Source organism: Ammospiza nelsoni, chromosome 1 (assembly GCF_027579445.1).
Source record: "Ammospiza nelsoni isolate bAmmNel1 chromosome 1, bAmmNel1.pri, whole genome shotgun sequence".
NCBI classification, from domain to species: domain Eukaryota; kingdom Metazoa; phylum Chordata; class Aves; order Passeriformes; family Passerellidae; genus Ammospiza; species Ammospiza nelsoni.
Genome location: NC_080633.1, coordinates 34,362,552 through 34,390,079, shown reverse-complemented (window position 1 = coordinate 34,390,079; position 27,528 = coordinate 34,362,552). Strand labels below are relative to the sequence as shown.

The following is a 27,528-nucleotide window of genomic DNA, read 5'->3' as shown; positions in this document are numbered from 1 at the left end:
ATACCCAAGTGCTGGAAATGTTCTAACATATTACAAGCCGCATGCAATGTGCGTGCCTATGTGTCTGTGGATAAAATATAAATCGATACGCTGTGTGTCTTGTTAGATAGAATATATATTCAAATAGAATTTTATTGCATGTATCCATTATCTATTAAACTGCAAAAGACAATAATCTGAATTTAAACCAGGGTAACTGTTAGTGTAATATCTTTAGGAAGGCAAGATCTAAACTGTATCATATTTACGCTTGATATATTAGAAGTATTTTCCCATACCAGCAGATGAGATTTAGCCACTCAGCAATTATATTCTCTAAGGGTGTGGTAAATATTTCTATCTGCTTATATTCTTTCCTGTACAGATAAAAAAAAAAATCTGAAAAAGTTCGCGCCTACTCCAAATGTGGCAGACTAACTGACTTTCAATAAGTACTTTTTGTCCCCTTAGAATAAGAGCGTAATTAGTTTAACCATCAAATTTCAATTACCTAAGGTCAGGGCGGTTGCCTCGTTTCCCCCTGAGCTGCAAATACCGTTAACAGTCTCAGTTTTAGCAACCTAGAAGTGCCCGGGTGCCCTCTCCCTCCTACACCAGGGTTTGTGAGCTACTGCTGCGAAGGCGCTAGCGATTTCTTACGGAAGTGAAAATTAAAAATAAACCCCAGACGAGGCACACCAAACCAACGGACTTAAATTCGTAGTTCAGAAAGCTCTGCTCCGCGGGAAGGGATGCTCCCAGTGAGCCCTGTAATCGTCGGTAGGAAGTGTTTGATACCGTCGTGTCCGTCTTCCCCTCTCCCTTCCCCCTCTGTTCCCCGTTATTTTCAGGCTCGATCTATGCCTTGCTCCCCGCAAGCCCCTCGAGGACTCTCCTCGGCCTCCCCGCAACCTTCGTTCTAACTTTCCCTCCAATTAGCCCAGCTTCAAAGGGGCACAAGAGCCCGGGCGGTCCGCAGCGGCGGGGCGCTGGGGACGGAGGCTGCAGGGCGGCCAGTGGCCTGTGCCCGACAGCCGCTGCCGCCCTCTGCCTGCGCGCAGCCCCGGCGTTTGGGGATGGGCTCGTTCAAAGGGATTGTGCAACGCCTTGTGCAATGCCTGCCTCCCTCTGGATCGCGCAGCTGGGCTGCGCTCCGCTTCCTCGCCCCGCTTCCTACACTCTCCCACGGGAGAACGAGGACACAAAAAGTGCTGGGGCGGGCGGGGCGGGTGGGAGACTGTCAAAGCCGGATTAGTTTTATCTCGCTTGACACCGCGACTGCAGGACGCGGCCCGGGCCGGCGGGCGGGAGGAGCCGGGGATGCTGGAGAGGAGCGGACGCGGGGCGCTCCCTCGCCAGGCAGCCGCCGCCCGCGGGGGAGGCGCGGTCCCCGCCGAGGGTCCGCGGGCGCGGAGCTGCCCTGCGGCCGCTCGTCCCTCTTCCATTTCCTGATCCGGGGTCCGCGGCCCCGCGCGGTAATTGGCGCTGGCGGTCAGGTGGTGGCGGGGCGGCGGGGGGTGCGGGTGTGTGTGTGCGCGGGTGTGTGTTTGTGTGTGTTGTAGGCGCTCCAGGGGTGGGAAGAGAGGAAGGGAGGGGAGTGCAGCGGGGAAGGGGGGGGGGGAAGGGCTGGAGGCCCAAACTTTGGCAGCGGCAGCACTTGACAGCAGCGGGAGGGGGAGAGGGAGGGAAGGGAGGGAAGGGGGGGGAAGGGGAGGGGCCTCGCCGAGCCCAGAAAAACGACAACGCGAGAAAAATTAGTATTTTTGCACTTCACAAATTAATGACCATGAGTTCGTTTTTGATAAACTCCAACTACATCGAGCCCAAATTCCCTCCCTGCGAGGAATACACGCAGCACAGCGGCAGCGCCGGCAGCTCCGCCAGCTACCACCCGCACCACTCGCACCCGCACGCCCCGCCGCCGCCGCCGCCGCCGCCGCCGCACCTGCACGCCGCGCACCCGGGCCCGGCGCTGCCCGAGTACTTCCCGCGGCCGCGCCGGGAACCGGGCTACCAGGCTCCCGCGGCGCCGCCGGGGCCGCCGGGGCCGCCTCCCGAGGCGCTCTACCCCGCGCAGGCACCCTCGTACCCCCAGGCGCCCTACAGCTACAGCAGCGCCGGCAGCGCCGCCCCGGGCCCCGAGCAGCCGCCCCCGGGCGCCTCGCCGCCGCCGCCCGCCAAGGGCCACCCCGGCCCGCCCCAGCCCCTGCTCCCAGGCCATGCCCTGCAGCGCCGCTGCGAAGCTGCCCCCGCCGCCGGGGCCGGCACCGGGCCCGCCTGCCCGCTGCTGCCCGACAAGAGCCTGCCCGGGCTGAAGGGGAAGGAGCCGGTGGTCTACCCCTGGATGAAGAAGATCCATGTGAGCACGGGTGAGTTGCCCTTGCCAGGGGGAGGTGGGGATGCGCCTGCAGAGGAGGGAAGGGGGGAGGGTGCTCCCGGGACCGGGATGGGTCGTGGCGTGTGTGGTTTTTTTTTTTCCCCTCCTTCTCCCTCCGCGTTTCCTAATAGTAAAAGAAAAAATAAAAAAAAAGAAAAAAAAAAAAAAAAAAAGAAAAAGAAAAAGAAAAAAAAAAAGAAAAGAAAAAAAAAGAAAAGAAAAAAAGGAAAAAAAAAAAGAAAAAAGTGAGAAACCTTTTGTATCCGGGGTCCTTTATCAAAAGATTTACGAGACGCCAAACTGTTAGGGCAGTAATTATAGCCCCCATAAATTTAATTGCCCTGCAGTGGCTCTGGGCCATGTGTCTTTGAAGCTTTTCTTCTAACCCAAATGCCCATCACCATTTTTTATTGCTCCTCGATTGTCCCCACTGTCGATAGGCTGGGAAACAATTTTTCTTGCCGTTTATGTATCTTATGTGAACCCGGTGTCAAGTTATTATATAATGATTATGTTCCATCCCTTCCCCTCTCCTTCTTTCCTCTCCGCGTGTGTATGTGTGTGCACGTTTCAGTGAACCCCAATTACAACGGAGGGGAGCCCAAGAGGTCCCGCACTGCCTACACCAGACAGCAGGTCCTGGAGCTGGAGAAGGAGTTTCACTTCAACCGCTACCTGACCAGAAGGCGACGCATCGAGATCGCGCACACCCTCTGCCTCTCCGAGCGCCAGGTCAAAATCTGGTTCCAGAACAGGCGCATGAAGTGGAAGAAAGACCATAAACTGCCTAACACAAAGATGCGCTCCTCAAACCAGTCCACACTGAGCCAGCAGTCCAAAGCACAGACACAGGGCCACCCCCACCCGCTCGATGGGGCTACACCCAACGCAGCTGCGCTATAAATACGGTTTTTGGTTTGAGTCTTTTTGGTCTTTTTTTGTTTGGTTGGCTTTTTTTTTTTTTTTTTTTTTTTTTTTTTTTTTTTTTTTTTTGTCGTTGTTGTTGTGTTTTTTAAAATATATATATATACCTATCTATTGGGGTTTTCAAGCTGCCTCGAGGTGGAGGCTGGCCTTTTGGACCAAACTGTGTAAAACAAAACAGGAGCAGAAAAGGAAGACGAGACGTGTCCAAGAACGGGCACATGTTTAAACCAAAACCCGGACGATTGTCTACATTGTATATAGATAATGGTTCCATGCCCATCATTTTTTTCTATTTATGGAAACACTCTCTTGCCGTCGGTGTAAGAGAGGGATGGATGCTGTCATGGATGAATTCTCTGTACCTAAGACGGACTCTTTTTTTTTTTTTTTTTTTTTTTTTTAGGGAACACGTTAAAAATTAAAAAAAAAAACGTTTAAAACAAAGCAAAGAGCTCTTGAGACACTTGTGTAAGGCATTGACTCGAATACCGCTGTTCTGTGGTGTGTTCATGGATTTCTCTGTGCGTGCTTGTGTGTGAGATGGTGCACAGGCACGTATACACACACAGACCAACATGGGAGAACGAACACGTCCACAAGAGGTTAAAGACTTGTGAAAAAGTCCCCTTACGCTGTCTAAAGGAAAATGTTTTATGTATCAAAGGTAACTTAACTGGTTTTAAGTGTAGTCCCCTCAGTAGCTGTGATCTATTAGTTTTTCTCCACATTCCCTATTGCATTTATTTAAAGAAATATTGTTATAAAAGCTGTTGCTGTCTTCATATTTGGCACCGTCTAAATAGTTTGGGTCCATGTACAATTTGTGGATTTTTGGTGTAATGTATAACAGTGCCAAATGCTAGTAATAAAGATTATTCTGTACAAAAGAATTAAACGCTTGAAACACAAGTCCACTACGTGCTGTTTCATCCACCTTGTGCATGGCTGGTGTTGGCGTCAGGAATGGAAACCAACAGTTTAATGCATTGTTTTGGCTTGGATTCATCTTGTCAATAAGGTAATGGTTATTTTAAATGTGGTGAAAAACCTCCTGACTCCTACTCGCCTGGCTGGGAAAAATTGAGTTGCAGGACGAGGAAAGGTCTCGCTTCATTGTATAGGTGAGTGGTGCTCTCTTTAGCTGACTTAGGCAGAATGAGCCCGACTCCACCGCCGGCCGTGCGACTGTTTTCAGCTGCCTGACAAGAGAAACTGTGCTTCTTCTGGGAGCCAATAAGCTCCCATGCCGTGATAACACTTTCAATCTTTAGCCAGTCCTGGTTTATTCATTCATTTTTGCCTGATTATGATTTCTTAGCTGGCTAGCACTCTTTAAGGGGAATACTTGAACAGTAACCTAAAATTTCTTTTTAAGCTGCCTTTTCTGTTTCTATTTCCTTTTTTTTGTTGTTTTTGTTTTTGTTTTTAGATTATTTCAAAATGTGATGAGAAAGCCTTGGTAGACACATGAATTTGGATACAACTCATGAGGCTTTTTTGACCGAGATTGTCACGACCACTGTGGCAAAATGGGATTCAGCTGGTTCCAGCTCAGGCTGTGCATCTCCCTGCTTCCAGGCAGCTAAGGAGTTCAGGCAAAGCAGAGCTGCTAACAGAGCTGCTTGGGGCTTTCACAACACGGTGTATCACTGAGCTAGGCAGGAAAGGTCTTGGAAAGGAGCTCAAGTGCTACCAAATCTTCCAGGGAAGACCTGCAGGCCAATAGTTATTTATTTACTCAGCCAAATACACACAAGATGGATTCTTGGAATCAGCTCTTGTCTTCACCTAAGTGGGGCCACCAGGACCAGGGGGGCATCATCATCCCTGGTTGAAGTAGCACCAGGCTCCATAGGCTGTGCCAGCATCCCTGCCTAGCCATGGAACATTTACCACCCCAGAGGAAAATGGAATGTGCCACTGGCAAAACACGTTCAGCATCAGGAAGGTGGCAGCTGTAAACACCCTCAGCAAACACGGCTGTCCCCATACCTGACCAAGGAGCAGGCCTGAAAAGCACACTTGTGCTCACATATTGCTATTTGCTAAATCCTGAGTCGCCAGTTGTCTCCTTATAAAGGGGGAAAAATATAGCTGTGTGTCAGGTAACTACTATCTGCAAATGTGTAGTTCTTCATTTGGTTTATTGCTTGAGAATCCCTTAATGTGTTTAGAGCCAAAATTAGCACAACTGAGCAAAATTCCAGCTGAAACGTATTAACTGGCAGTGCAGGATTTTAGTGTGCAGCCTATGCGTACAAACCTGGTTTGCTCCCATTGTAAAGAGAAATGAAATCACGCTGCAAATAGCAATTTTAGGGAGAATCATTAATCACCTCCTACAATAAATACTTCTTTGTAATTCAACAGCGGTTCTGAAAGGCATTCTCTTGGAAAAGTCTGTGAAGACGCAAAGGATTTTCCTGGGGGAAAAAAAAAGTGGTCATGTGTAAAGACACAGCATCTTGGCTGTCTCCTAAAAAAATGTACATTCTCTTGCTGGAGATTGAGCTGCGGACTGCAAAATACCCCATGGCCGATTATCATCGTTTAAGGTAAATTCTCCTTCCTTCTCTTCCCCTTCTGCCTGTGCTGGGAGCAGAATGCTGCTCCCGGGCTGGGAGCCCTCTGCTCCCCGTCCAATACCTCCCGTCTTTACAATAACCTCAAAAATTACATCGTCCTGTTTAAATTCTCGCATTGTGCTCCCTTTGCTAAGGCAACCAGGAGTTCACCGAGAGGACAAATTTTCTATCCCATTAATTGTTTTTTTTAGAGGAGCAGACTGACCCTTCAAACCCTTGACCTTTAAAGACAGTATTCTTTTTAATCCGGCACTTGGACCTAAATGTCTCTGCCCCCCTCCCTCTCTCTCGCTCTCCCGGTGTCTCTCACACACGGATTTATCTGCTCTGGCCACAAAGGCGAGCACAGCTCAAAATGCTGGAAGTGGAAGTGTGTCAATATTTCAAAGAAAGACCAAATCACCTCGGAGTCAATTTGCTGTCAGCAGGGAACGCCACTCGGTTAACCCCGGCACCCACCTCCCCTCCACCCACCAAGAAAAATACTTCTCTTCCGAGATCCCCATCCTCGTTTCTCCTGCAAGCTCTTGCTATACCTGGTGTTTCATTACAGGAGGAGCTGAACTGTGACAAGCGCCTTGTGGTATTTAATAACCAGGGCCATCCTGCACGGGGGGATTACGCAATGCTAGGATTTTTTTCTTTATTTCTTCCTTTTGTTTTTTTTTTTTTTTTAATTTTTTATCTTCTTCCCCAGGGTGCTTGCAGTCCCATGGCTTCTTGTCCTGTGTTTGTAAACGAGGAAGGGGTGGGGGGAGCCCTCACGCAGGCGGAGATCCCGACAGGCTTGCAGTGAAACTCCAGCTCTCCCGCCCCCCCCCGCCCGGCGTCGGGGCCGCGTTCGGGCCGCCCGGGCTCTCCCGCCGCTCCCGCTCCTCCGCCCGGGGACCGCGCGTCACCCCCCGAGGAGGCGGAGGCTGCGCCCGTGCTCTCAGGGCCGGGCCGGGCCGGGGCGGGACCCGGGTGTCCCTGCGGGGCTGTCCCTGCTGCGCGGGCCCGGGACCCGGGTGTCCCTGCGGGGCTGTCCCTCCTGCGCGGGCCCGGGACCCGGGTGTCCCTGCGGGGCTGTCCCTGCTGAGCGGGCCCGGGACCCGGGTGTCCCTGCGGGGCTGTCCCTGCTGAGCGGGCCCGGGACCCGGGTGTCCCTGCGGGGCTGTCCCTCCTGCGCGGGCGCCCAGGCCCGGCCCACGGGCGCGGGTGCGGCGGGCCCGGGGCAGCTCCGCCGCCGCCTCCCTGCGGCCCGGGCAGCGCTGCTGGCTCCGCCCGGGCCGCGGACCGGCGGCACTCACCCCCGACACACGGCCCGGGCAGCGCCGCCCTGGCGCTCTCCGTGCCCCTGGCAGCAGCGCGGAGCCCCCTCCCCGCCTCAGACAATGACGATTTGGGTTCAACTGATTCATCTGGAGTGCGGGGGGAGGAGGGTGTAAGCTGCCCCGGCTCTCCGTGCAGAGCGGGACAAACCCTTGTTAATAATGCCCCAGAGCTCTCCCTGGAAACTGAGGAGCTGTCAGAGGCAGGAGAGATTAGGGGACCCAAGTACGAGCATCCCTGCGCTCGCAGATAAAGGTGTTGCGTCTGTTCTGGGGGAGATATTGAAATTTTAATCTTTAGGGTCACGTGACTCATTAAATAATTAATGCAGATAGTCAGGAATGGATCTGTGGCCGTCAGTCCTCACTAGGAGTGATTCTCTCAGAAGTGAAACTCAACTCCTTGTTACTGGAGTTTGTTTTTCTTTCTTTCATTTTTTCTTTTTTCTTTTTTTTTTTTTTTCCATTTAAAAAACCCCCACCTGATTTATCTTGAAAGATTCTAAACTTCTTAAGCAAGCAATAGGGTCTGTGTTGGTAAGTAGGTAGTGTGTATTTCTAGCTTGATGACTTTAATTGTTTGTGCTTGCTTTGTCTGCTGAGCATTTGCTTAACAAGTTTAATATTTAGAAATGTTAAATCTTTGTTTTAGCTGCCTTGTGGTCACATTATGGCTTTTGGTGATTAAGTGTTACGGAGGCAAACACACTTGATAATGTTCTAATTCACACTGTGGAAGGCTGGGTGCCACAGTGCAGGAGGACCTGCTTTGTTCAATTTTCCTGGCGTTAATAAATCACCGTCTCTTAATACATGGCCAAAAAAGCAATGGAAAGGCAGTGAGCATTGCAAAGGAAAAGTCATGGGCGAATTTCTCTATGACTCATTAGTCTGAACGATTTATGTACGAACTTTGAGTGCCGCGATGAATATTAGAGCTTGGGATAACAACTAATTAAAAAAAAAAAAAAAAAAAAAAAAAAAAAAAAAAAAAGTAAAAAAAAGTCATAGTTTTTTTAAAGTGCTTTATTGCTACTTAGCAACTCTTTCAAGAAACAGCATACTTTAAAGGACCGTGGCAGTGTAAAATATGGTAGCGTGACCTAATAGCTCCAAAATAAATAACAGAAAGTCGCTGGCACCATTTTCAGATACACGCTCCATATTTAACACGAGTGGGACAACCCAGTCACGACACGCTTGATCGATGATTATTGCTGTTTGTAACATGATTATTGATTAGGGATCAAAACAGCTAAGGTACGGCTTTGAGGCTAAAATGCCGGGGGGTTCCCCCTGTGCTGGAGCCGAGTGGAAGGAAAGGTAGAGCAAAGGATAACCGCAGGAAGCAGCTCTGTGATTGCAGCTCGAACTTTCCATTTTCTTTTGTGTTTGCCAGTAGATTTTAACAGTCAGCGCTCGCAAATTTATGAGACAGCAATAAACAGTTTAGTAGGCTATTATTGCATGATTTTATGTAGACTGGAGTTCAACACCAAATTTAAAATTATTAGTGTAATTATGTAACTACTAAATTACCAAAGCAAAGTATCTGCTCGAAAAGTTGTCCCAAGACAGACTTAATATTTCCAGGGCTCAGATAACACCCTTCAGCAAGAACGGTGTTATTTAATTATTAGCATTTACATTTACTGACGATTGTGAGATGCGTTAGACGGGTTTTATTAGCAAGACGGAATACAGATGAAAAATATTAATTCATATGTAAAAGTGATTCAGTAAGTGGCATGCAAATACTGTTTATTTTAGGGGAAAAGAAGCAGCCCAGTTTTTTCCTCTCAGTCAATGGCTTTCATGGATGTCGGCTTTTTCGTTGCTGTTTTTTTTTGTGTGTGTACGTTGTGTTGGTGAATTTTTAATTTTTTTTTTTTTTTTTTAAGCATTTGGGCCCGATCCCGCTTCGCTGAGGTCAATTGTTAGTCTCTTAGTGAGCTTGTGGTGGCAGGATTGGGCCCGGCTAACCGTTTGAATAAAAGCCCAACCACAATACGCCCCGCATTTAAACTGAAATCCTTTCCGAGTTTTATTCAGCAGAGATGAACACCACGACTTGTGTTTAATGTCTGTTCTTGATTAAATGATCCTAAACAAAGGTTTCCCAGAGGAAAATAAAGCAGACATTCATGTAACAAGAGTTAGGAATGACAATATTTCCAAACACTTGGAGACAGAAGGCATAGCTGTCTACAGGGAAAAAAAATAAGGAAAAAAACCCAACCAAAACAACTGCACGCTTTTATTTCTCAGCTCCCCGTGCTCCTCACCCGGGTGGGAATCCACGCTCCTCGCGGGAGCCCGAGCCCGCTCCCTCCCCGCCCGCCCCTCTCCGCGCTCTCCCAGCGCGCCCGGCAAGCCATGTATTGCCAATGAAGGAGCAAAATACCTCCCCCTGCACTCCCCGGTAAGGCACTGTTTGTTGCTTGTTTACAGGGAGCCCCGAAACGAAGCCGCTCGGCCGGGGCGGTGGAAGGAGCCGGGAGCGCCTCTGCCCAACCCTGCGCAGCTGGAGGAGGTAAGAGCCGGGCAGCGGCCGCTGCTTTTGCGCCGGTGGCGGCCGTAAGAATGCGATTTGCCTGGTACCTGCATGAGGAACAAGACCGCTGGAATGAGATTTTGTTGTTGTTGCGATAAATATTTAACCTAGCTGGATTTTTTTTTTTTTTTCTGGATTGGCTCTATTCATCTTCCGTGGGTGGTGAATGCGCGTGTCTGGGCAGACAAAGAAGTGTACGGGACCTGAGTGATCGCCATCCTTATAAAGGCATTGGGGACAGGAAGGATGCAAAGTCATCTGAAGAGCGAAAGAGTTAGAGAATTTCTTTGTCCGTTCTTAGCTCCTTCCGAAATCAAAGGCACAAGGCGAGGGAGAGAGGGTTGGAGCCAGTTCGGTGTTGAATGGCTGCTTATCGCGGCTTGTCTGCTCGCCTCCTCCTCGAGGAGTTCGGCAGCCAGTCCTGGAAACGAGAAGTGCATGTGGGGATGCTAGAAAACCTGATTTTTGTCTGCGTGCGTACAACAGAATGTTTCGCGAATATATTTCGGGTGTTTGTCCGTCCTGGCCTGCTTTGCGCTGAGTGGAGGTCGGTGTCTGGTGGTTCGGAGTTGCTGAAGTCCTTGATGTGCTTGGTCCTCTGGCAGGAGAAAAGAAATGCTTTCCATAGTGACAAATTTTTTTTTATGCCGGCCGTCGAGAGGGGAGGATTACATAGAATTAGCTCAAATTCCTGCTAGATTTACCTGCTCCTTTTTGGATGTTGATGTACAATTAGTGTATTTTACTACCTTTTAAAAGCGGCCATAAATTACAGGACTACAAGGGCTCTTTGTGTTGGCTTAATGAGCTGCTTAAATCTTAACTACAAAAAGGCGCTGCAAATGTCCATTCACGCTTGCGTTCGGAAATTGAAAGCGAAAACACGGTGCGAAGGAACCTTCCTCCGGTGGCATGTACCCACAGCATGGCGGGCAGAGATATTTGGGATTCCTTAGCGGACCCAACGCCGGCAGGCTCAGCTGACTCTGAGCAGAACTTCTCTCGCAAGGGCACAGTCGATAACGCTGCTCTTTTTATCTACTTGGGAATGATCAAAGACCAACTTTATCAGGCGCACGGATGTAGGTAAACAGCTCTGCACCCCAGCAGATTGCAAATCTTTCGAGGTAGCGAGGAAATAAGTACTTATATCGTACGGGTGATTCCCATTTCATCTCCACATGGGAGTGATAGGCACACCTCTTACCGACTGGCATAAAAGTAAACTTGAAGCACGGTAAAAGTTCTAACTCCAATTATATTGAAGGTAACTTCAAATAGCATTAATGCTAAGATTGGCCATTAATGCCAGAACGGGCACAAAGGGTCTCCCTTAATGAAGGCACGTTATGAACTCAGATCTGTTTGTTGTTACTGAGGCTGGAATTCAAACTCAGCTCCAAGGCATGTGTATAAAGCACAGAAAAATCAGTAGTACACCTACTGATAAAGTCCACATTTTTTTCTACTAGAAACACTCTTTCGGGTCTCCAAATCGTCAAGGTAAACAACGTTGAGTGTCCAGGAACAGGAACAAAGCAAGAAATGGGGTGGCGAGGGAAGTCTAGCGCCTGCGACTCGCAGCATCATTTGAATTTGCATCTGAAACCTCGTAATCACGCTAATAGAGCAAAGAAAACTTTCTCCAAATTCGGCGGAAGAGAACAATTTTCAGCTGCAGTTCAGGACAGCACAAAGTTGGGCAGACTCCCCCTTCTGCCTTCCCAAAGCACACTCTGTGAAAGGTATTCACACGTCAAGAAGTTACTTTTCTTAAGAATTAATTAGTTTCCCCACTATATACACCAAGTTAATTGTTAAACAGTAGTTTTAGGATTAACTTGACCATAAATACCAATAAAGATGTTCACAGAAACAAGGTTTTGAAGCCAATAGCCACAGCTAGCGTTAAGGCATTTCAGATGACTTATGATTGTGATTTATTGCTTTTGTAGTTTCTATTTGCTCAAGACTGTAACTTCTAAAGCCATCTTTCTACTTTTGACGCAAAGCAGTCAATAACTTTTTACAGCAGCCCCAAGAAAGACTTGCTTCGCTTTTTTCAACATCTGCTCCATTCCCCATTAATTTCAGTTTCATTGTTGCAGAAGAACTTCTCTGTGCGTTTCCTCTATGAGACGCAAACTCACCAAATTTAAAAGAGCCGAGAATCCACCTCAAGTAAATATCGGCCTTGGTTTACAATAAGTACGAGAGCTGTGGAGTTACCGGGCAAGCTGATAGTTACAGATCGGGCATGTCGAGAGTGCCTAATGCCCCCTCTTTCTGGGGCATTTGTAGTTTTCAATCCAGTTCCCAGTGAGGGATAATACATGTATACCCTGGTACTGGCTTAGTCACTTCCCTGTGAAAAATTGCGAAGTTTTCTCCTGCTGTAACGTCACGCTGACTTTGCTGCAATGCCACTACTGTACACTGATAGGAATGGGTTTACATTCCAGTGGGCCACTTTTACAACTCAGGAGAGAGTATAATAAGTCTTGTCACTAACAAACCTTACACTAACACTAAAAGTCATCTTTAAAAAGAAATCTCCTTCCATTCTGTTCAATGAAGTGTAGGTGAAACAGTAAGAGGGGATATGTAGTTAGCCTCTTTGAGCTCATGGGAGACGGTGGAAAGATTTGGGCAAGGGTGTGCACATGATGATGCACGATACTGGAGCCACAGAACTGAACCAGGAGCACGGTAAAAACGTGAACTGTCTGATTTACTTTGACTCCTTCCAGAAAAGTTGTGTGAGTGGAGGGTTTCTTTTGTTTGTTTAGCTTATTGTGTCAATAGCACAAGTTAAACAATCTTACAGGGAAGATGTGATGGGTTCACACACAGGCGAAGCTGCCTGGCTCAGGGGCCACATACAACTTTGTTTTTTTTCTTTTTTCCTTATTTTTTTCCCCTTAGGCAAAGAACTCCCCCTCCCCAATTTTTTTTTTTTTTCCTTTTCCAACGCTAGAAACCTATAATTTTGTGCATCACTCAAACTAGCTGTATAGGAAATGCGTAAGCACAGGTTTAACAGCAAGGTCCCAAAAGATTTTGCAAAATTCAGAGGCACGCCAGTGAAGGAAGGTGTATTCTTCATAGTGTGTTACGAGGACAAAAATCAACTAGCCTCTTAGAAGAGACTCTTTTTTGCCTTTGTCAGGTAATTATATGTCTTTTTAGTTTCTACAGGAGCCCTGATGTAGCGTGTGGGAGTCGAGCAAGCCCTGTACAATGGCAGGGTAGAGGGAGCTGGGGGTGGGGGGAAGGCTGGTGATCGTCCCGTTTAGAAGGGGGCTGGAAATAATAGCATTAAGATTTGGGCTTTCTTCGGGGCTTGCAGAGGACATGCGACGACGTGGAGCAGAGCGCTGGGCCTCGGGAGCCAACGCCGGTTAATTGGGCTAAGTATCAAAGTGCAGCGTTATAAGGATTCCTCTTACCTTCCAAAGGGTTTTGTGTAAAGAAATATTGGTGTGGGAGGAAAGAGAATCAGACCAACCTCCCCCCATAGTCATCTGCATCTCTTAGATTTTTTTTTTCTCCTCCCTTAAAACTCTTCTTTAACATATTGGGTTAAGGCTTTAAAAAGCGAAGGCTCGCGCTAAGAAACCCTGTTCCTTCAATGATTCCCTATTTCAAATAAAAGGATTTAAGTTGACGTATGACCACGTGAGCACATAATACAGCGCATTATTGTGGCATTTGGAGTGGAGACCCGGTCTGGCTCCGTCTGCGATTACGCTTTTCCAGTTTCTGTTCAGAGCAAGCACTGCTTTCTATTATTTTTTTTTCCTCCTGCCCCCATCACCGTCCCCACAAGAGCTGGCCATTTCGCTGACAGCTTTCGTTCCTTATGGAAAGGTTATTGTCGAGCCGAGAGGACGAAATGCTTCGTTAGAAAGGATGGATTTTATTTTAAGGTATTTCCGTTGATTGTTCATTTATGTGGTGAGTTATTGCTGTTCGAGGCAAAGGTCAGTAGCAGAGGCTGGAGTGAGTGCGTGTGTGTGCGTGCGGGTGTGTGTGCACCCGGAGCCAGGCTGCTTCCCCCTTTGTTTCAATTTGCTGTGGTAAATATTCAACTCTACCCTTGCAGCGAGCAGAGCAGGCAGAGTTTGCTTCTTTATTTATTTTTCTCCATAGAGATCCCACACTGCTGCTGATGGCCAGCTGCCTCCGCTACAGCCCCTCGATTGCCATTTTACCATTATTTATGACTGGCTGGAGATGGGAAGCCTCTTTTATTGCCGCGTTTGAATATTTCCCCCCCCCCTTAATTTTATTCTATTATTTTATTTGTGCGTTTGTGTGTGTGTTTATTTATTTATGTATTTGGGCGAGTCGGAGAAAGCGATGTGGGGGGCGTGTGATGCTCCTCTGTCGGGGTCGTGCTCGAGTGTGCGGCAGCGGTTGTTGTTTTATGGGTGTTTGTTCGGCCGCTGCCGCTCCGTAAATCGATGACTGTGCGATCGTGCTGCCATTTTATTTATGATGCTTTAGTGGTACTTTGTTTATTGTGCGAGGAGCGCTGCATGAGTGCTCAGCTCTATGGCAAAGCTTCCCCTTCCCAAATGAGCCAAGGCGCTCCTCTTTATTTCTCCGCGGTGAGAAGGAGCTGAACCAAGAGCCAGCCACGGCTTCCAACAATAAATCAGCCTTGAAAATGTGGAGGTTTATTCTGCCTCTCTGAATGGGGGTCTGGAAAGAGAGAACTAAAAGGAGAGAAGTGGAAAGTATCTTCCAGGAGAACAGATACTAGCTCTAAATTAATATCCATGCCGTCGCATACATAAATATAGATATATCCATATATATAAATATCTAAGTATTTGTGTATACTTATCAATGTGAACGCATAGATATAAATGTACTTTAAATGACAAAAATGAAAGATTGCTTGGCTATCCAAAGAGGACAAAATGGTAAATGAAACCCTGTTTCCCCGTTCTGCCCCGGCTTTGGGAAAGGTTGGAGCCCTGGTACTCGCTTTCCTCCAGTTTGTTCCATGTCTCTCGCTTATTCCTGTTGAGCCATTTTGTGTCCCGTTCCGCGCTGTTTGTAATTGCTCGTCTTCTAAGGGGTCAGAGAGAGGGAGAGAGGGACAAAAGTGAACTATGATGAAAACTCCGCTGAGAGCACCAAAAAAAGAGGTTATTTCCACCCGAAGCTATTCGCGGCCGTTCTGCAGAGATCTTCAGGGTGATGTTTGGGATGGTCTCACGTTTCCCTACTCTTTAAAGCGGCTCTCGAAGCAGAACTGACCCAAATAAATTTTATTTCCCCTTCTCGCCACACTGAAGCACTTCTCTCTCTTCAGCAAGAGAAGGAGCGCTCTTTTGCTCCTATCCGCGTGCCTAAAAGCCAACATTGGCGTTGCCGTATTTTGAAATGAGCCAAAATGTGCCTCAAAAATAAAATCCAAGCTTTAATTGCAGCTAAATTACTTGGCAGTCTTTCCTCTGATTTATGACCCAGTTTGGATGCATATTGACCTAGTTAAAACACTCATAAATAATACAGTCCTGCTCTAGAGTAAAAGAAAGCAAGAAGAGTTCTGGAGGAAAGGAGGATTTCGGCGAGTTCTGTAAATAACTTCAGTCTGTTGAGCAAATAGCAAAGAGTGCGATGCCTCTCTAGTGTTAGAAAATATAAACAACAATTTAGATTGACCACGGCTTGCTTCGATTGTCCAGTCCTTCCCTAATTCAGCTGATATCCCCTTCTAACTCTCTAACGACTGGGACAAGCACCACTTCCAGGACTGGCCCCCTTCTCCCTCAACTCCCTGCCCTGCTATTTCATCTCTGGGAGCTGCCCCAGAAGCAGCCCTGAATTATGGTGCTGCCTGCTTCCATTTCGGGGCATCCAAGGACAAGGCGCTTTACAGGCATTATTTTATTCGGAAAATAGTAATTCGGGGGAGGTGGGGGGGAGGGAGGGGAGGGAGTGCCACGGAGTGGGACTCTTCGGGGAGAAAAGGCAGGTCATTTCTGACTCAGAAATCAGCCCCAAACACTGCCCGTCCCCCCGCCCCGAGCTGAGCCCTATCTCTCTCCGTGGAATGGAGCAGAAAGAAAATATTCGGCCTCTGGGAGGGAAAGGCAGATAAAAGCAGCGGGGATCTGTGCGTTGGGACACTTATCCCGACATCATAGGAGACATAAAAAAAAAATAATCATCTTCTCATGTTTAAAATTACCTCTTTGGGGAGAGGGGGGGGGCGTGGGGAAATGGGACTAATTGGAGAAATCTCGCAAAATACTCTTTGCAGGCAGTCAGATGAATGGAAGAAACGTTTCCATATTCCTATGAACCACTTCGGTTCTCACGATTAAAGTCCTTACATATCCTTTCATTTTAAAAAAACTCCCCCCCACTTCCCTTTCCCCGTTCTTAAATACAGACATTTTGCCAGAAAATCCCGCTGGAGATGGTTCCCAAGCTGAAACGCACTCTTAGGAAAAACTCGCCCGGCTTTCGGCGGGGCCCCCCAAACCGGCAGGCTCCCCGGTGTCCGCAGGTTTCGGCAGTCCCCATCTTTTCTCTCCCTGTCCAAATCCTCCTCGCCGGTCCGGGGGGCTCCGTCGGGGCGCAGCGCTGCCTCTCTCAGTGTTCGGCCGGGCAAGTGGGCGAATGGCAGATCAGCAGTTTCAGAAGAAAGTGTGGGGTTGATTATTGACTAAAAAGACTTTTTTTTTTTTCTTCCAAAGCAACATTCACAGGATTGTTTGAAGCAAAACGCAAACGAAGGATTTTTGCCTCTTCTCTCCTCCTACGCTGGCCGCTTCCCCTTTCATGTGGTGCCTTCTCACTTATGCCATAAGGAGCAAGTGTTTTCTGTTTTAGTGCTCTGTTTACAGCTTTGGTGCACGAAGTCATAAATCTTGCATAGCCATAAATGACAAAAACCATTGGTATGCGCAAGAGGCCACCCCAGCCTTATAGTGCTTTTTATTTCTCGCTTCCCCCTCGCTTTGTTTGTGTTTAAAGATGACGCTGGGTTCCCTCGTGCTTTAAACGGACTAGTTATATTTATAACGCCTTAATTAACGAAGTAACGTCAAGTTTACACCTAGATTTTATTCGCAGGCTCCGCTTAGTGCTCGGAGCCCCGAGCCCCGTTACCGCCTGCCAGGCGGGCAGGATCCGCAACTTTGTTTAAGTTCTCGTTCGCACGGTCGCCGCCGTGTTCCTGGTGCGGGAAACCGGGGGGACACCGCCACCCCCAGAGCCCGTGGCGCTGAGGAAAGCGGCCAGCGCCTTCCTCGGCCGTGCCGCGGAGAGAAGGCGAGGGCGAAGCCGTGAGGCAAAGCCGGGCCCGAGTCCACGCGAGGCTGCCACCCACGCGTCCCCACGGGGCGCTGCGGGCACCCCGACCCGTCTGCGCAGCACATGTGCGTGCGTGAGCGCCTCTGTGCCCGTCCCGGGCGCTGGGGATATTTGAGGGGGGCAGGGGGGTGTCTGTGTGTACATCTGTGTGTGTGTGCGCTCACGCATGCATGAGTTAATAATTAGTAACTCTAATGATTTCCAGCGTGGCTCTGAAAGCATTGCCCAGAGCGGGGATCCTGGTGGGCTTCCGTTGGCTCTCCGGACCCAGCCCCGGCTCTGCGGGCTTTGCTCCCCTCCCCGGGGCTCAGCCGTGGCTGTGCGGGGCTCCCGGCCGTGGGGAGCGGCACAGGGGCTATTCTGCAGCTGCCCCCCAAGCCCACCGGTAAGAGGGACAAACTCAAACCTCCACAGCAGCACCCTGGAGGCTGGTGAGAGCGACCCTTTGTGAGCGCCGTTTGTCTTCATTAGCATAATTTTCCTGGACTTCGGTGACGCCCGGGTGCGGGGGGGCCGCACTCCTTCACTGCCGTGTTCCTGCGCTCCCTCCCCAGCCCCCACCCTGCCCCGAGCTTCCCCAGACGGCCGCCTTTCTTTCTTCCTTCCTTTTTTTTTTTTTTTTTAATATTTTCCTATTTTCCCCGCTCCAACTCCCCCCCCCCCCCCCCCACCCTCCTCCTCCCCTCTTTCTCCTTCCCTTCCCAGAGCAGCCCTGGGAACCATCCCCGTCCTCCGCGCCCCGCGCAGGGGGAGCACGGTGCGCCGAGGAGCGGCTCGGGGTAGGGTGCGCAGCTGGAAGCGTCAGGGGAGCGGGGCAGGCGGGCGTGCGGAGCCATCGACCCCATCCCGTGCGGGGCAGGACTCGCCCCTCTCGGCCGCGGGGAGCTGAGCCGGTGCCCACCCCGCGGCCGCAGGGACCGAGCTGGGGCAGACAGCCCCTGCTCTCTCTGGGTTGTGTCGCCTCCAAAAAAAAAAAAAAAAAAAAAAAAAAAAAAGAGAGAGGGAGTGAGAGAGAGAGAGAGAGAGAGCATGCTGGCTTCCGCCTCAGTCGTCAGAAGTTAAGGTAAGCAGGCCACAAATACGCTGCTATCAGTCGTGAATGGCGGAGTTTATGTCCCAGTGATTTATGACCGTAGACTTAAATGTCGGTTCAAGAAGAGTTCACAAGCTGGGGCTTCCTTCCAGGCAGTGACTGATACCCTTACACTTCGTGTTCAGGCAGCTCTCTCTCCTCTCTTCCCCCCACCCCCCACCTTCCCTCAACTTTGTCTTTATCTTTCAGGAAATCTTTCAGGGGGGCTGCCTGGTTTTTCGTCCTAGAGTCAGAGTTTGGGGCTCGGTTGGGAGTTACAGGGTAAAGATCTGGTGTGCTTGGGAAGGGGGGAAGCGCAGGGAAGGACAGGGTAGGAGAGAGCTGAAGTGGGGAGTGGGGGAAACCAAGCAATTTTCCTGTGCTGTTTCTGGGCTGTCTGGGTGGGGGGAGAGAAGTTGGTAAAGTGCAGAGCCGTGTATTGCACAGACCGAGACGGAGCCGATAAAACAGGCATTGGAAAGATTGGGGGGCCATTTGTGTTTGTAAGACCTGCCTTTTTGTCTTCGAAGGGGAGAGGAGAACTCTTCCCATCCCAGGCACCGGCTGGGGTGGTGAATCCACCTCCTCTCCCCTTTCCCGTTAGGACGCTGCCGGGATCGTTGTCGCTCTTAATCCCGCTATTCCCACTTTCTCCTGGAATGACCGGGCGCTCCTCAGGTTACCCCCGCTTGCTTCTCTATAACTTTGTAGGAAGTGATTAACTTGGCGAACCCAAACTCGGGATCTGATTTTTTTTTTTTTTTTTTTTTTTTACTTGCTGGCAGACAGCCGAAGCTCCAATAATATTTTGCCTTCCAAGTAAAGTTGCCTATTGTCTGCAGGCCGGCAGCTATGGGAGCCGAGCACCCCGCGCCCCCTCGCTCCGCGCTGCCCGTCCTGCCAGCGCCACAAAACTTCGCAGCGGCCGAAGGATGGTGAAATATTTGGTGTCGCGGTCATGAAAGGCGGGTGTCTTTGTGAAATCACCGCTGGCTGATTGTTTCCCCCTTCTCCTCTGGTAGCGGTGTCTATGGTCTCTCTTTCAAAGGAATTGAGAAAAATCACACCAGGCCTCGATAGCACAGGCAAGGAGAGGCGAGGGGCTGGAAATTGTGTATGTGCCTCAGATCTCCACTGGCTTATTAGCTTAATAGCATCCAAAGAGCTTGATTAGTGCAATAGCAGGGTAACCGCCCTGCCGTAGGTGTGTTACCTTCATTTTGTTACGATCTAACAAAGGGAATACTGTTTTCTAAGAACTTGTATAACTTGAAAGGCGTAGAATGAGCTCGTTTGGTGCTTGTGTTGTGTAAGGCTTTTCGCCCCTAAGCATTTGTCCTCGTTAGATGTTTTTGGGGGAAAATACCCAGCTGCTGAAGTACAGGGAAAGTGGTAAAAGGAAGGAGGCCCTTCTGATCTGAAAAGACCTGGTTATTTGCCAGCAAGGGGTTAGGAGGATGGTGAGAAACACACTTCAGTTTCTGAGAACAATGTGAGTGCGAGTGGAAACACCTCCTAGATCGGAGGTTATGCACAGGTCTCCTCTCTCATTAATACGGGCGATACTTTAATGGGTTATTTTCAGGCAGGTGACGAGTAGACTTTAATTTGGGCGGGGGGGGGGGGGATCCCAGAAATAAAGATGGGTAACAAAAAAAAAAAAAAAAAGAAAAAAAAAAAGAAAAAAAAAAAAAAAAGAGGGGGGGAAGGGATTCGCCCGGGCAGGAGAAGCATTCTCTGAGTTTGTGTCCACCCTCTCCCCAGCCAAGTGACCCTCATACATCAAATTACATAGCAGTTTCCAAGACAGAACCTATTATCGCTAAGTTGGAAGGAAAGTTCAAGCCGTGGTCATGGAGATGAACGCTGGTTTTTCAGGTTTCTGGTGTGTTTTTTTCGCCCAATCCATCATGTTTTAACAGGTAGGATCTGGCTGATTCCACGAAAAGTTAGTGTCTTGAAAATAACTGCTGAAAAAACCAAACCAACAACCGCCCCTGCCGGCCTCTCTGGAGGGGCTGTGAGCGGCGCCGGGCGCAGCTGGGGCCGGACCCACTCGCGGGTGGGAGGCGGGCTCGGGGGCTCCGTGGAACCGCGCTCCAGCACCGAGCGGGAGCCGCTGCGGGCGGCGGGCGGAGCTCGCCCGGGCAGAAACCGCTGGTGCCAGGGTGCGCGACCTGGGCGGCTCGGGGCGGTGTGCGGGCACGGAGGGGAGAAGGTGCTGGCTTGGTTTATTTTCCTATCGAGCTTTTCATAGACAAGCCAAAATCCATCACTTGGGGTCGGGGTGTTTAAATATCCCTGCCTAGGAAACCTTTCCACCCTGCTCCTGCCCCCTGCCACATGTAGACAGGAACCATCTCATATATTTCTTTGAAGTTGTATGAGGAGACGTAACCAGGAGAGAAAGGCTAAAAATAAAACAACGCTGGTTAAAGCAGAGGGTTTGATCTTAGAGTTGGACTGAAGTAATAGCCCAGCCCCTTTGCATTACCAATTCCTCGATCACCCTTATCTCAGAGACCGGTATTAAAACAGCCTCTTGGTGATAAACGATCAACCCGCTTGCTCTGTTCCTTAACAAGAAAGAAATAATAATGAAAAAACAAACCTAGAAAGCCTCTATCCCGGTGCAGCAAAGCACATATTTGTAGCTGCCAGTAAATCCAGGCAGCTTTTATATCGAAATGCTCCACGCCTGAGGCCAAGTCATGCTGCTAAATATTGCTGACCACTTTTTCTTTTATGGCTTTCATGTCACTTAGCTATTGAAAGTAAGATGGATTTGTACCATTTCTTCACCCTGCTCTGCTCTCCCCACACCCCAGGTCTGCCCGGAGAGGCCATTGGAGGAAGAGCGCCACGTGACAGAGGGGTGCCAATGTTATTCTCCAAGGGTGTCAAGACCCTGTCAGTTTGCGAAATAAATATTGGGAAACAACGAAATGCAAAAAGCGACCTACTACGACAGCTCTGCAATCTATGGTGCCTACCCCTACCAAGGAGCAAATGGTTTCACTTATAATGCGAGTCAGCAGCAATATCCTCCATCTTCATCACTTGTGGAAACTGAGTACCACCGCCCCGCGTGCTCCCTCCAGTCCCCCGGCAGCTCTGTGTCCCACCACAAGGCCAATGACATCAGTGAGAGTTGCATGAGGACCCTCCCCAGCCAGACTCTCCAGCCCCCCAGCCTCGCTGACCCACAGGCTCCACCGCAGCCGCCTCCAGCCCAGCAGTCACAGCCTCCACCTCCGACCTCCACCTCACCATCTCAAAATGCCAGCAGCAACCCTGCCCCGGCCAACCCCACCAAGAGCCCAGCTCTTAACTCACCCACCGTGTCCAAACAGATATTCCCATGGATGAAAGAGTCTCGGCAAAACACAAAGCAGAAAAACAGCAGTTCCAGTTCAGGTATGAAACGTGCTCCCCCTCTCCCTGGGTACTCCTGGGCTGACTGTGCATCCCGTGGGGAGGAGGGCCACCTCACCCATCTTCGCTTCAGGGAGGGGAGGGTGGGGGCTTTTTTACCCTCTGAGCTGACCCCATGAAACTTTAGGAAAGGGCTTGCCATCACTCAGTTTATTCACTGAGGGGAGCTCGGTGAAAAACACACCCCATACAAAACTTTCCCAGTCTTGCAGAAGGGATCTGAACTGACTTTGCTTCCTAGTGGCAGAACCACTTGTGCCCTCCAACATCTATCACATTTCTTAGGTAATCCCCCCTTCAGTAAATCATGTCAGTGTGGAGCAGCCCAGGCCTTAAGCCAGAGGCTTGTCCCGAGTACTTTGTTGGCATGGTGCTGTTAGATTAATAAGACAGTGACCTATCTCTGCTGAAGTGTAACGGGAATAAAATAGCTCATAATCATGTGCAGGCAGGATCAATGCCCTGCATGCAGTCAGAACCTCTTCCTATTTTAATAAGCTGATTGGCAAAGTTACAAGCCTGGTAAACAAAAATCATTCAGGAGTGCTATAAACTTCAGCCCATAAAACATTATTTGAGGGTTGGAAGTGTATATCAACACTTTTATTACTCAAGGAAACCCAAACTGATAACACCAGTGCTAGCTCCAAAGCCCAGAAGTCAGGTTATTCTGACTTCTTCCTCTTTTTTGCTTAAATGTACCTTGGAAATAGAGTTCAAAACTTTAGCAAATGTTTTGCTGGTCTGCTTTTTTAAAGCTGTGGTAAGACTGCTGTTTTCAACCTTCTATATCATGTATATTTATTTAATTAAAAAGCAGTGAGATTTAGGTATATTTCCATGCCTATATGCAAGCCTAGCTACTGTATGTTCTGCTTTATACATATTATACCTCCCAATCACTACCATATGTTCATGCTATATACCAGACATGATAAAAAAACCTACTATACTGATAATTCTGTATTTATATGTTAAAATTTTTGTATTGTAGATATCTAGCTTTCAGGCATTTGTAGCTGATGTATATATATATATATATATATATATATATATATATATATATATATATATGGAAACAGCTATTTTTTGAAGACTCTGATTCCACTATGTAGCCACAGGTTCAGTTTCAGCGCTTCTAAACCTCACTATGTTTCTCTGAACCTTCCCTGCTCCTCTTTACCAAGCTGGAGCTAGGTTGGATGCTGTCATTCTTAGGGGAAGCGATTGCAGTCACACAGTGACACTAATGAGGTCAAGGCTCTCTTTCGAGGCTTGGAGCTTGGCACAACTGAGCTCATGCCTTGGGGAGTACTCGTTGCACGCATGGGCATCCATCTCGCCTTTGGGAGCTGAAGTCTCCAGGTGCTGGTGTTGTTGGCCATTTTCTCATGTTGCCATGTGTAGGTTTGCCATGCTGATTGTGTTCTTTGTGTGATTTACATAGGTGAGAGTTGTGCTGGTGATAAAAGCCCTCCAGGGCAAGCCTCCTCTAAGCGAGCCCGTACAGCTTACACAAGTGCCCAGCTGGTAGAACTGGAAAAGGAGTTCCACTTCAATAGGTACCTTTGCAGGCCACGAAGGGTAGAAATGGCTAATTTGCTCAATCTCACAGAAAGACAGATCAAAATCTGGTTTCAAAACCGCAGAATGAAATACAAAAAGGATCAAAAGGGAAAGGGTATGATGACCTCTTCAGGAGGACAGTCCCCAAGCAGAAGCCCCGTCCCTCCAGCTGCTGGGGGATACCTAAACTCTATGCATTCTTTAGTAAACAGTGTCCCCTACGAACCCCAGTCGCCTCCACCATTTAACAAGCCTCATCAAAACACCTATGGCATCCCTGCATCGTATACTGCTCCTCTAAATAATTGCCCACCTCCTCAAAAGAGATACACGGGGACAGCAGCTGTGACACCTGAATATGATACTCATCCTCTTCAAGGCAACGGTTATGGGAATCCACACATACAGGGAAGCCCCGTCTATGTAGGGGGCAACTACGTGGAGACCATGACCAATTCTGGGCCTTCCATCTTTGGTCTAACTCATCTCCCTCATCCTCCCTCTGCCAACATGGACTACAGCGGGGCTGGGCCAATGGCCAACAATCACCACCATGGACCTTGTGATCCACATCCAACATACACAGACCTTACTGCTCACCATCCTTCTCAGGGAAGAATTCAGGAAGCGCCCAAACTCACTCATCTGTAAGAGACAGGAGTCACTAAGAGGAACAGCAAGCCCCCGAGTTTTGGAAAGTACTCATCCCTTCCCTTCTCTCTCCTCCCCCCCAACATGTGCCCTCCCCTTCCCTTCTCGTTTCTTTTGTTCGTTTTGGTTTGTTTTGTTTCCTTTCGTAAAAGCGTTTTCTAGTTTATGTGACGTAGCAATATTTGTTGCTTGAATTGCTCTATAGTTTCACTAGTGGATATTTATCTTCTTGAACTGTAGCCTTGTGTCTCACTTTGGGAGTATGCAGAGGCTTTATACTTTACCTTCTACACTTTTATCAAAACAGGGTATATGAACAAATTTTCTATAAAAGGAATTCTTAAATGTGAATTTGTTCGTACATGATTGATCCCACGGGGAAGCAATTTTTTTTATTGCACTTCTTTTAAATAGCAAGAAAGACATCAAAAGCGCTTGGACAGGGACTTCCTGGACAATTATTGATACGTGTAAGTCTTTCAATGTGTGTATGCTGGTGAACATTCAGATTTATTTATATTTTTTTTTCGCAAACATTGAATAATCTAAGTGTTTAAAATTTTATTTATCCCCATTTGTTCATATTTATATATATATAAAAAAATCTGTACCCTGAGTATTCAGGAGGCCATATATTAGATGGCATATCGGCACGTGTTAGAAATATCATTTGAAAGGAAACTATTAACTCCTTTTATTAAAAATAGTGATAATAATGATGATGACGATGCAATAAAATCTGGGAAAAAAGATTGCGGTTTGAATACTTTACGCTTGTAACATCCAGCTAGGCAAAAAGTGTGTGAAGCTGAAAAGGCTAGATTTGTTTTGAAAGTTATACATTCCTTGCTGCTCACGTTCTGGAAAAAAAAATAAAGTTTTTATTCTGAATAATAAAGAGTTAAGGACATGTTCTTCTCAGCGCAGGGGAATGGAGAGCCCTTCATGACGTGGGGAGCTAGGAAACTCGTCTGTAAACTTACACGAGGGTCTGCTCACCCGAAGGGCCCCGCGATGCCTTTTCAGCATTTCATAGGCAGGAAGAGAGATTTTTCTTTTCCCTTCTCTCTCTCCCTTTCCTTTTTTTTTTTTTTTTTTTTTTTTTTTTTTTTTTTTTTTTTCCCCTTTCTTCCAGCAGGGTTTCAGGGCCCGCGGCCGCCGCCTCCTCCCGCACCCGCTGCGCGGTGCCCGGCGGGCGCGGATCGCCCCCTCCCCGCGGGGTGCGCAGGGGATCGGCCGCGGGGCAGCGCCGGGAGCGCGCCGGGGGTGCGGACGTGGGTGTACGATCGCGCGTGGGAGGCGCGGGCAGCGGCGCCCAGGATGAAGGCACAAAGCCCCGCGTGGGTGCGGGCGCAGGGGCCTCGCTGCGCGGGGCTGAGCCGGGCGGGGAGGGCTGCGGGCCCCGCCAGCCCCGGGAGCGGCGCGGGGAGCGGGCTCCGGGTGCGCCGGGGCTGGGTGCGCGCACCGCTGCTCCTTCCTCTCGCCAGCCCCGCCGCTTTCCCCTTTGCCTTTAAGAAGTGGGTTTTACCTTTCCCTGTTTTTCCCTGAATTATTATTAAAAAAAAAAAAAAAAATTAATGGGGTTGATTTCATTTTTGTTGAGCCGCCTTTCCTCTCACGGCGGCCTGAAGGTGTGGGGGAGGGGAGCGCTGTGCTCCGTTTCTTCCCGCGGGGGGGTGTGGATGTGTGTGCGGGTGTGTGTTTGTGTCGGGGGACGAGGGGGGCACACGGTACTGTAGAAGGGCGACGGTCCCGGCCCCAAACCGGCACCCGTAGGGGTCCCCGGTCCGAATCGGCTCGAGGTAGAATGGAGAAACCCACAAGCTTGTGCTTAAATCCGATTTTTCTTCCTTTCAGGCAAAATGTCCGTAATTTTTAGATTGAAACTCGAAAGATAAATCAAAACGGACCTTAATAGACTAGGTAAAATATACCCCTGCACGTTTATAAAGACATATTCCTGCGCTGTGTAGGTAATAACGCACGCTGTTCACCATCTGTATCTTTTAGAGCACAGAAAAAAAATGTCGCCATTTTGGTCTCATGCTGAAATATTATTAATCTTTGGGCTTTACCTTGTTCCCAGAACCATCCTCGCCTGATGCTGAAACATTGTCATGCATCCGTGAATCTATATAGAGCTTTTCTGCATAAATAGATAAAGCATGCCCAGTCAAAGAAAAGGATAGCAAATAGATTTATACCGTGCTGTTTATTGTATATATAGACATGTAACCGTGGAAGGAAAGCCTATGTAGGTTAATATTTTTCACTGAAATCTGATTATTACACAATACAGACCAGCGACTGATTATTACTTTTGTAGGCGAAGGAAGCATTTTTTTGCAGCATTGCAGGACAATGCTGGTTTCAAAGGAGAGCCCGTATAAAATTCCAGCCGCCCCCCCGCCCCCAGCTCTCGGATCAGTTAGGTTAGATACAACAAAAGGTAACGGTACAGTCACGATACTTACTGCGTGGTTCCTTTAGCACCACGAATTGCATTTAGGAAAACGTTCAAATAGAAGGAAGTTGGCGTTTCACTCCCCTCCCACCCCGAAGAAAGAAAAATACAGGCGATTTTTCCCCCTTCTTTTCATAAACCGTATTCAATCCTCTCTTCAGAGCCTGTAGGTTGCAAATAAGAATTTGTAATTTTGCATTTAAGATTCGTCCGATTAAAAGATGCCCCTGGAGGCAGAAGTAATTGGTTCTCCCAAGAATTTCGCGTCCTCTCTCTGCAAAGGTTTTGTTCCAGGTGGTTTTTGTATTAGACTGACCACAAGAAACAAATGTGCAGAATAGAGACACCCACACAGGTTTTACTCACAAAGCCTGGTTAAAGTCCAAACCTCTCTCTTTATTATTTGCCATCCTGCTCTTAATCCCAATAATTTCCAGAGGGGAAAAAAATTAAAAAGAAATCAGAGAAAGGAAAAGAAAACGTAGGCATCAAGAAGGAAAATAAAACCGGACTTTTCCCACAAGCAGCCCAGTCCTCTGCCAGCAAATTTTAAAAGCAGCTTTTTTCCTTGTTTACTTGCGTTTCTTGCTCTGCCTCTTTTCACGGCCACATTTGATCTTGGAAAGAGCAAGAAGCTTTAAATGTGTTCTTAAGGGCCAGTAGCTGTCAAACCTTTTGGCGGCCAAGATTGATCGCGGGCAGACACCACCAGAGCTTTGTTTGGACTAAAAGCAAGAAAATTAAACCCCTTGCATTTTCCAACAGCATCGATATTTGTAAGGCATCCCTTTTGAGGGATTAAATGACAAGTCTCGTTCTATATTTTATTTAAACAAGCAACCACCAAAAAGCCCATTTAAAGCCTCTCGGCCCCTCCCCTCCCCCTCTCTCCAATGCCTTCGCAGATATGCTATATCTTGTGGGTGCATTAACTTAAAACCGATTTTTTAAAATGCACTTCGTGCAGACTGGACGCAGACTGATCCACTGAGTGCTTTGGGTCTTGTTTTCTGTTTCCCCTCCCTCCACCCCCCGTATTTTTTTTCTTTTTTTTCTTTCTTTTTTTTTTTTTTTTTTAAATATAATTACGAAGACGGTTGCCGACCCCTGTTTGGCAACTCCGAAAATAAAGCGAGACGGCACCTCATCGCGCTGGCGATGGTTCCTGGCTCCTGGAGGACGCGGAGAGCGGCTCGGAAGCGCCTTCCCCCGGCCCCCGGCGCACCCCACCCCGCCGCGCACCCCCGGCTCCGCGGGCAAGCGAGCCCCG

General features: G+C 48.6%; 2 protein-coding genes across 6 annotated transcripts in view; both read left to right on the top strand.

Moving 5' to 3' along the window:
• Positions 1–24,009, top strand: part of HOXA3 (homeobox A3) — a 44,523-nt gene extending 20,514 nt beyond the window's left edge. For 3 of the 5 annotated variants that reach the window (XM_059469449.1, XM_059469439.1, XM_059469433.1), the window contains 4 exons: positions 5,654–5,838; positions 9,630–9,711; positions 20,971–21,559; positions 23,025–24,009. In XM_059469449.1, the coding sequence (XP_059325432.1) occupies positions 21,088–21,559; positions 23,025–23,794 (1,242 nt within the window). In that variant the 5' untranslated portion in view covers positions 5,654–5,838; positions 9,630–9,711; positions 20,971–21,087 and the 3' untranslated portion in view covers positions 23,795–24,009. Of the gene's footprint in view, positions 1–5,653; positions 5,839–9,629; positions 9,712–13,563; positions 13,662–19,890; positions 20,065–20,970; positions 21,560–23,024 lie in introns of those variants that run through there. The other 2 variants (XM_059469469.1, XM_059469459.1) reach the window with 2 other exon arrangements.
• HOXA4 (homeobox A4) lies at positions 1,709–4,192 on the top strand. Its single transcript, XM_059469497.1, has 2 exons — positions 1,709–2,348; positions 2,931–4,192. The coding sequence occupies exons 1-2, from the start codon at positions 1,760–1,762 to the stop codon at positions 3,257–3,259; spliced, it is 918 nt and encodes a 305-aa protein (XP_059325480.1). The 5' UTR covers positions 1,709–1,759; the 3' UTR covers positions 3,260–4,192.
• Positions 24,010–27,528: the final 3,519 nt, after the last annotated feature.

Excerpts from the sequence above, each read along its gene's own strand:
- HOXA4 (XM_059469497.1), top strand. The coding sequence starts at position 1,760 with ATGACCATGAGTTCGTTTTTGATAAACTCCAACTACATCGAGCCCAAA. Across the intron at positions 2,349-2,930 it reads GAAGATCCATGTGAGCACGG|TGAACCCCAATTACAACGGA; the intron begins GTGAGTTGCCCT and ends TGCACGTTTCAG.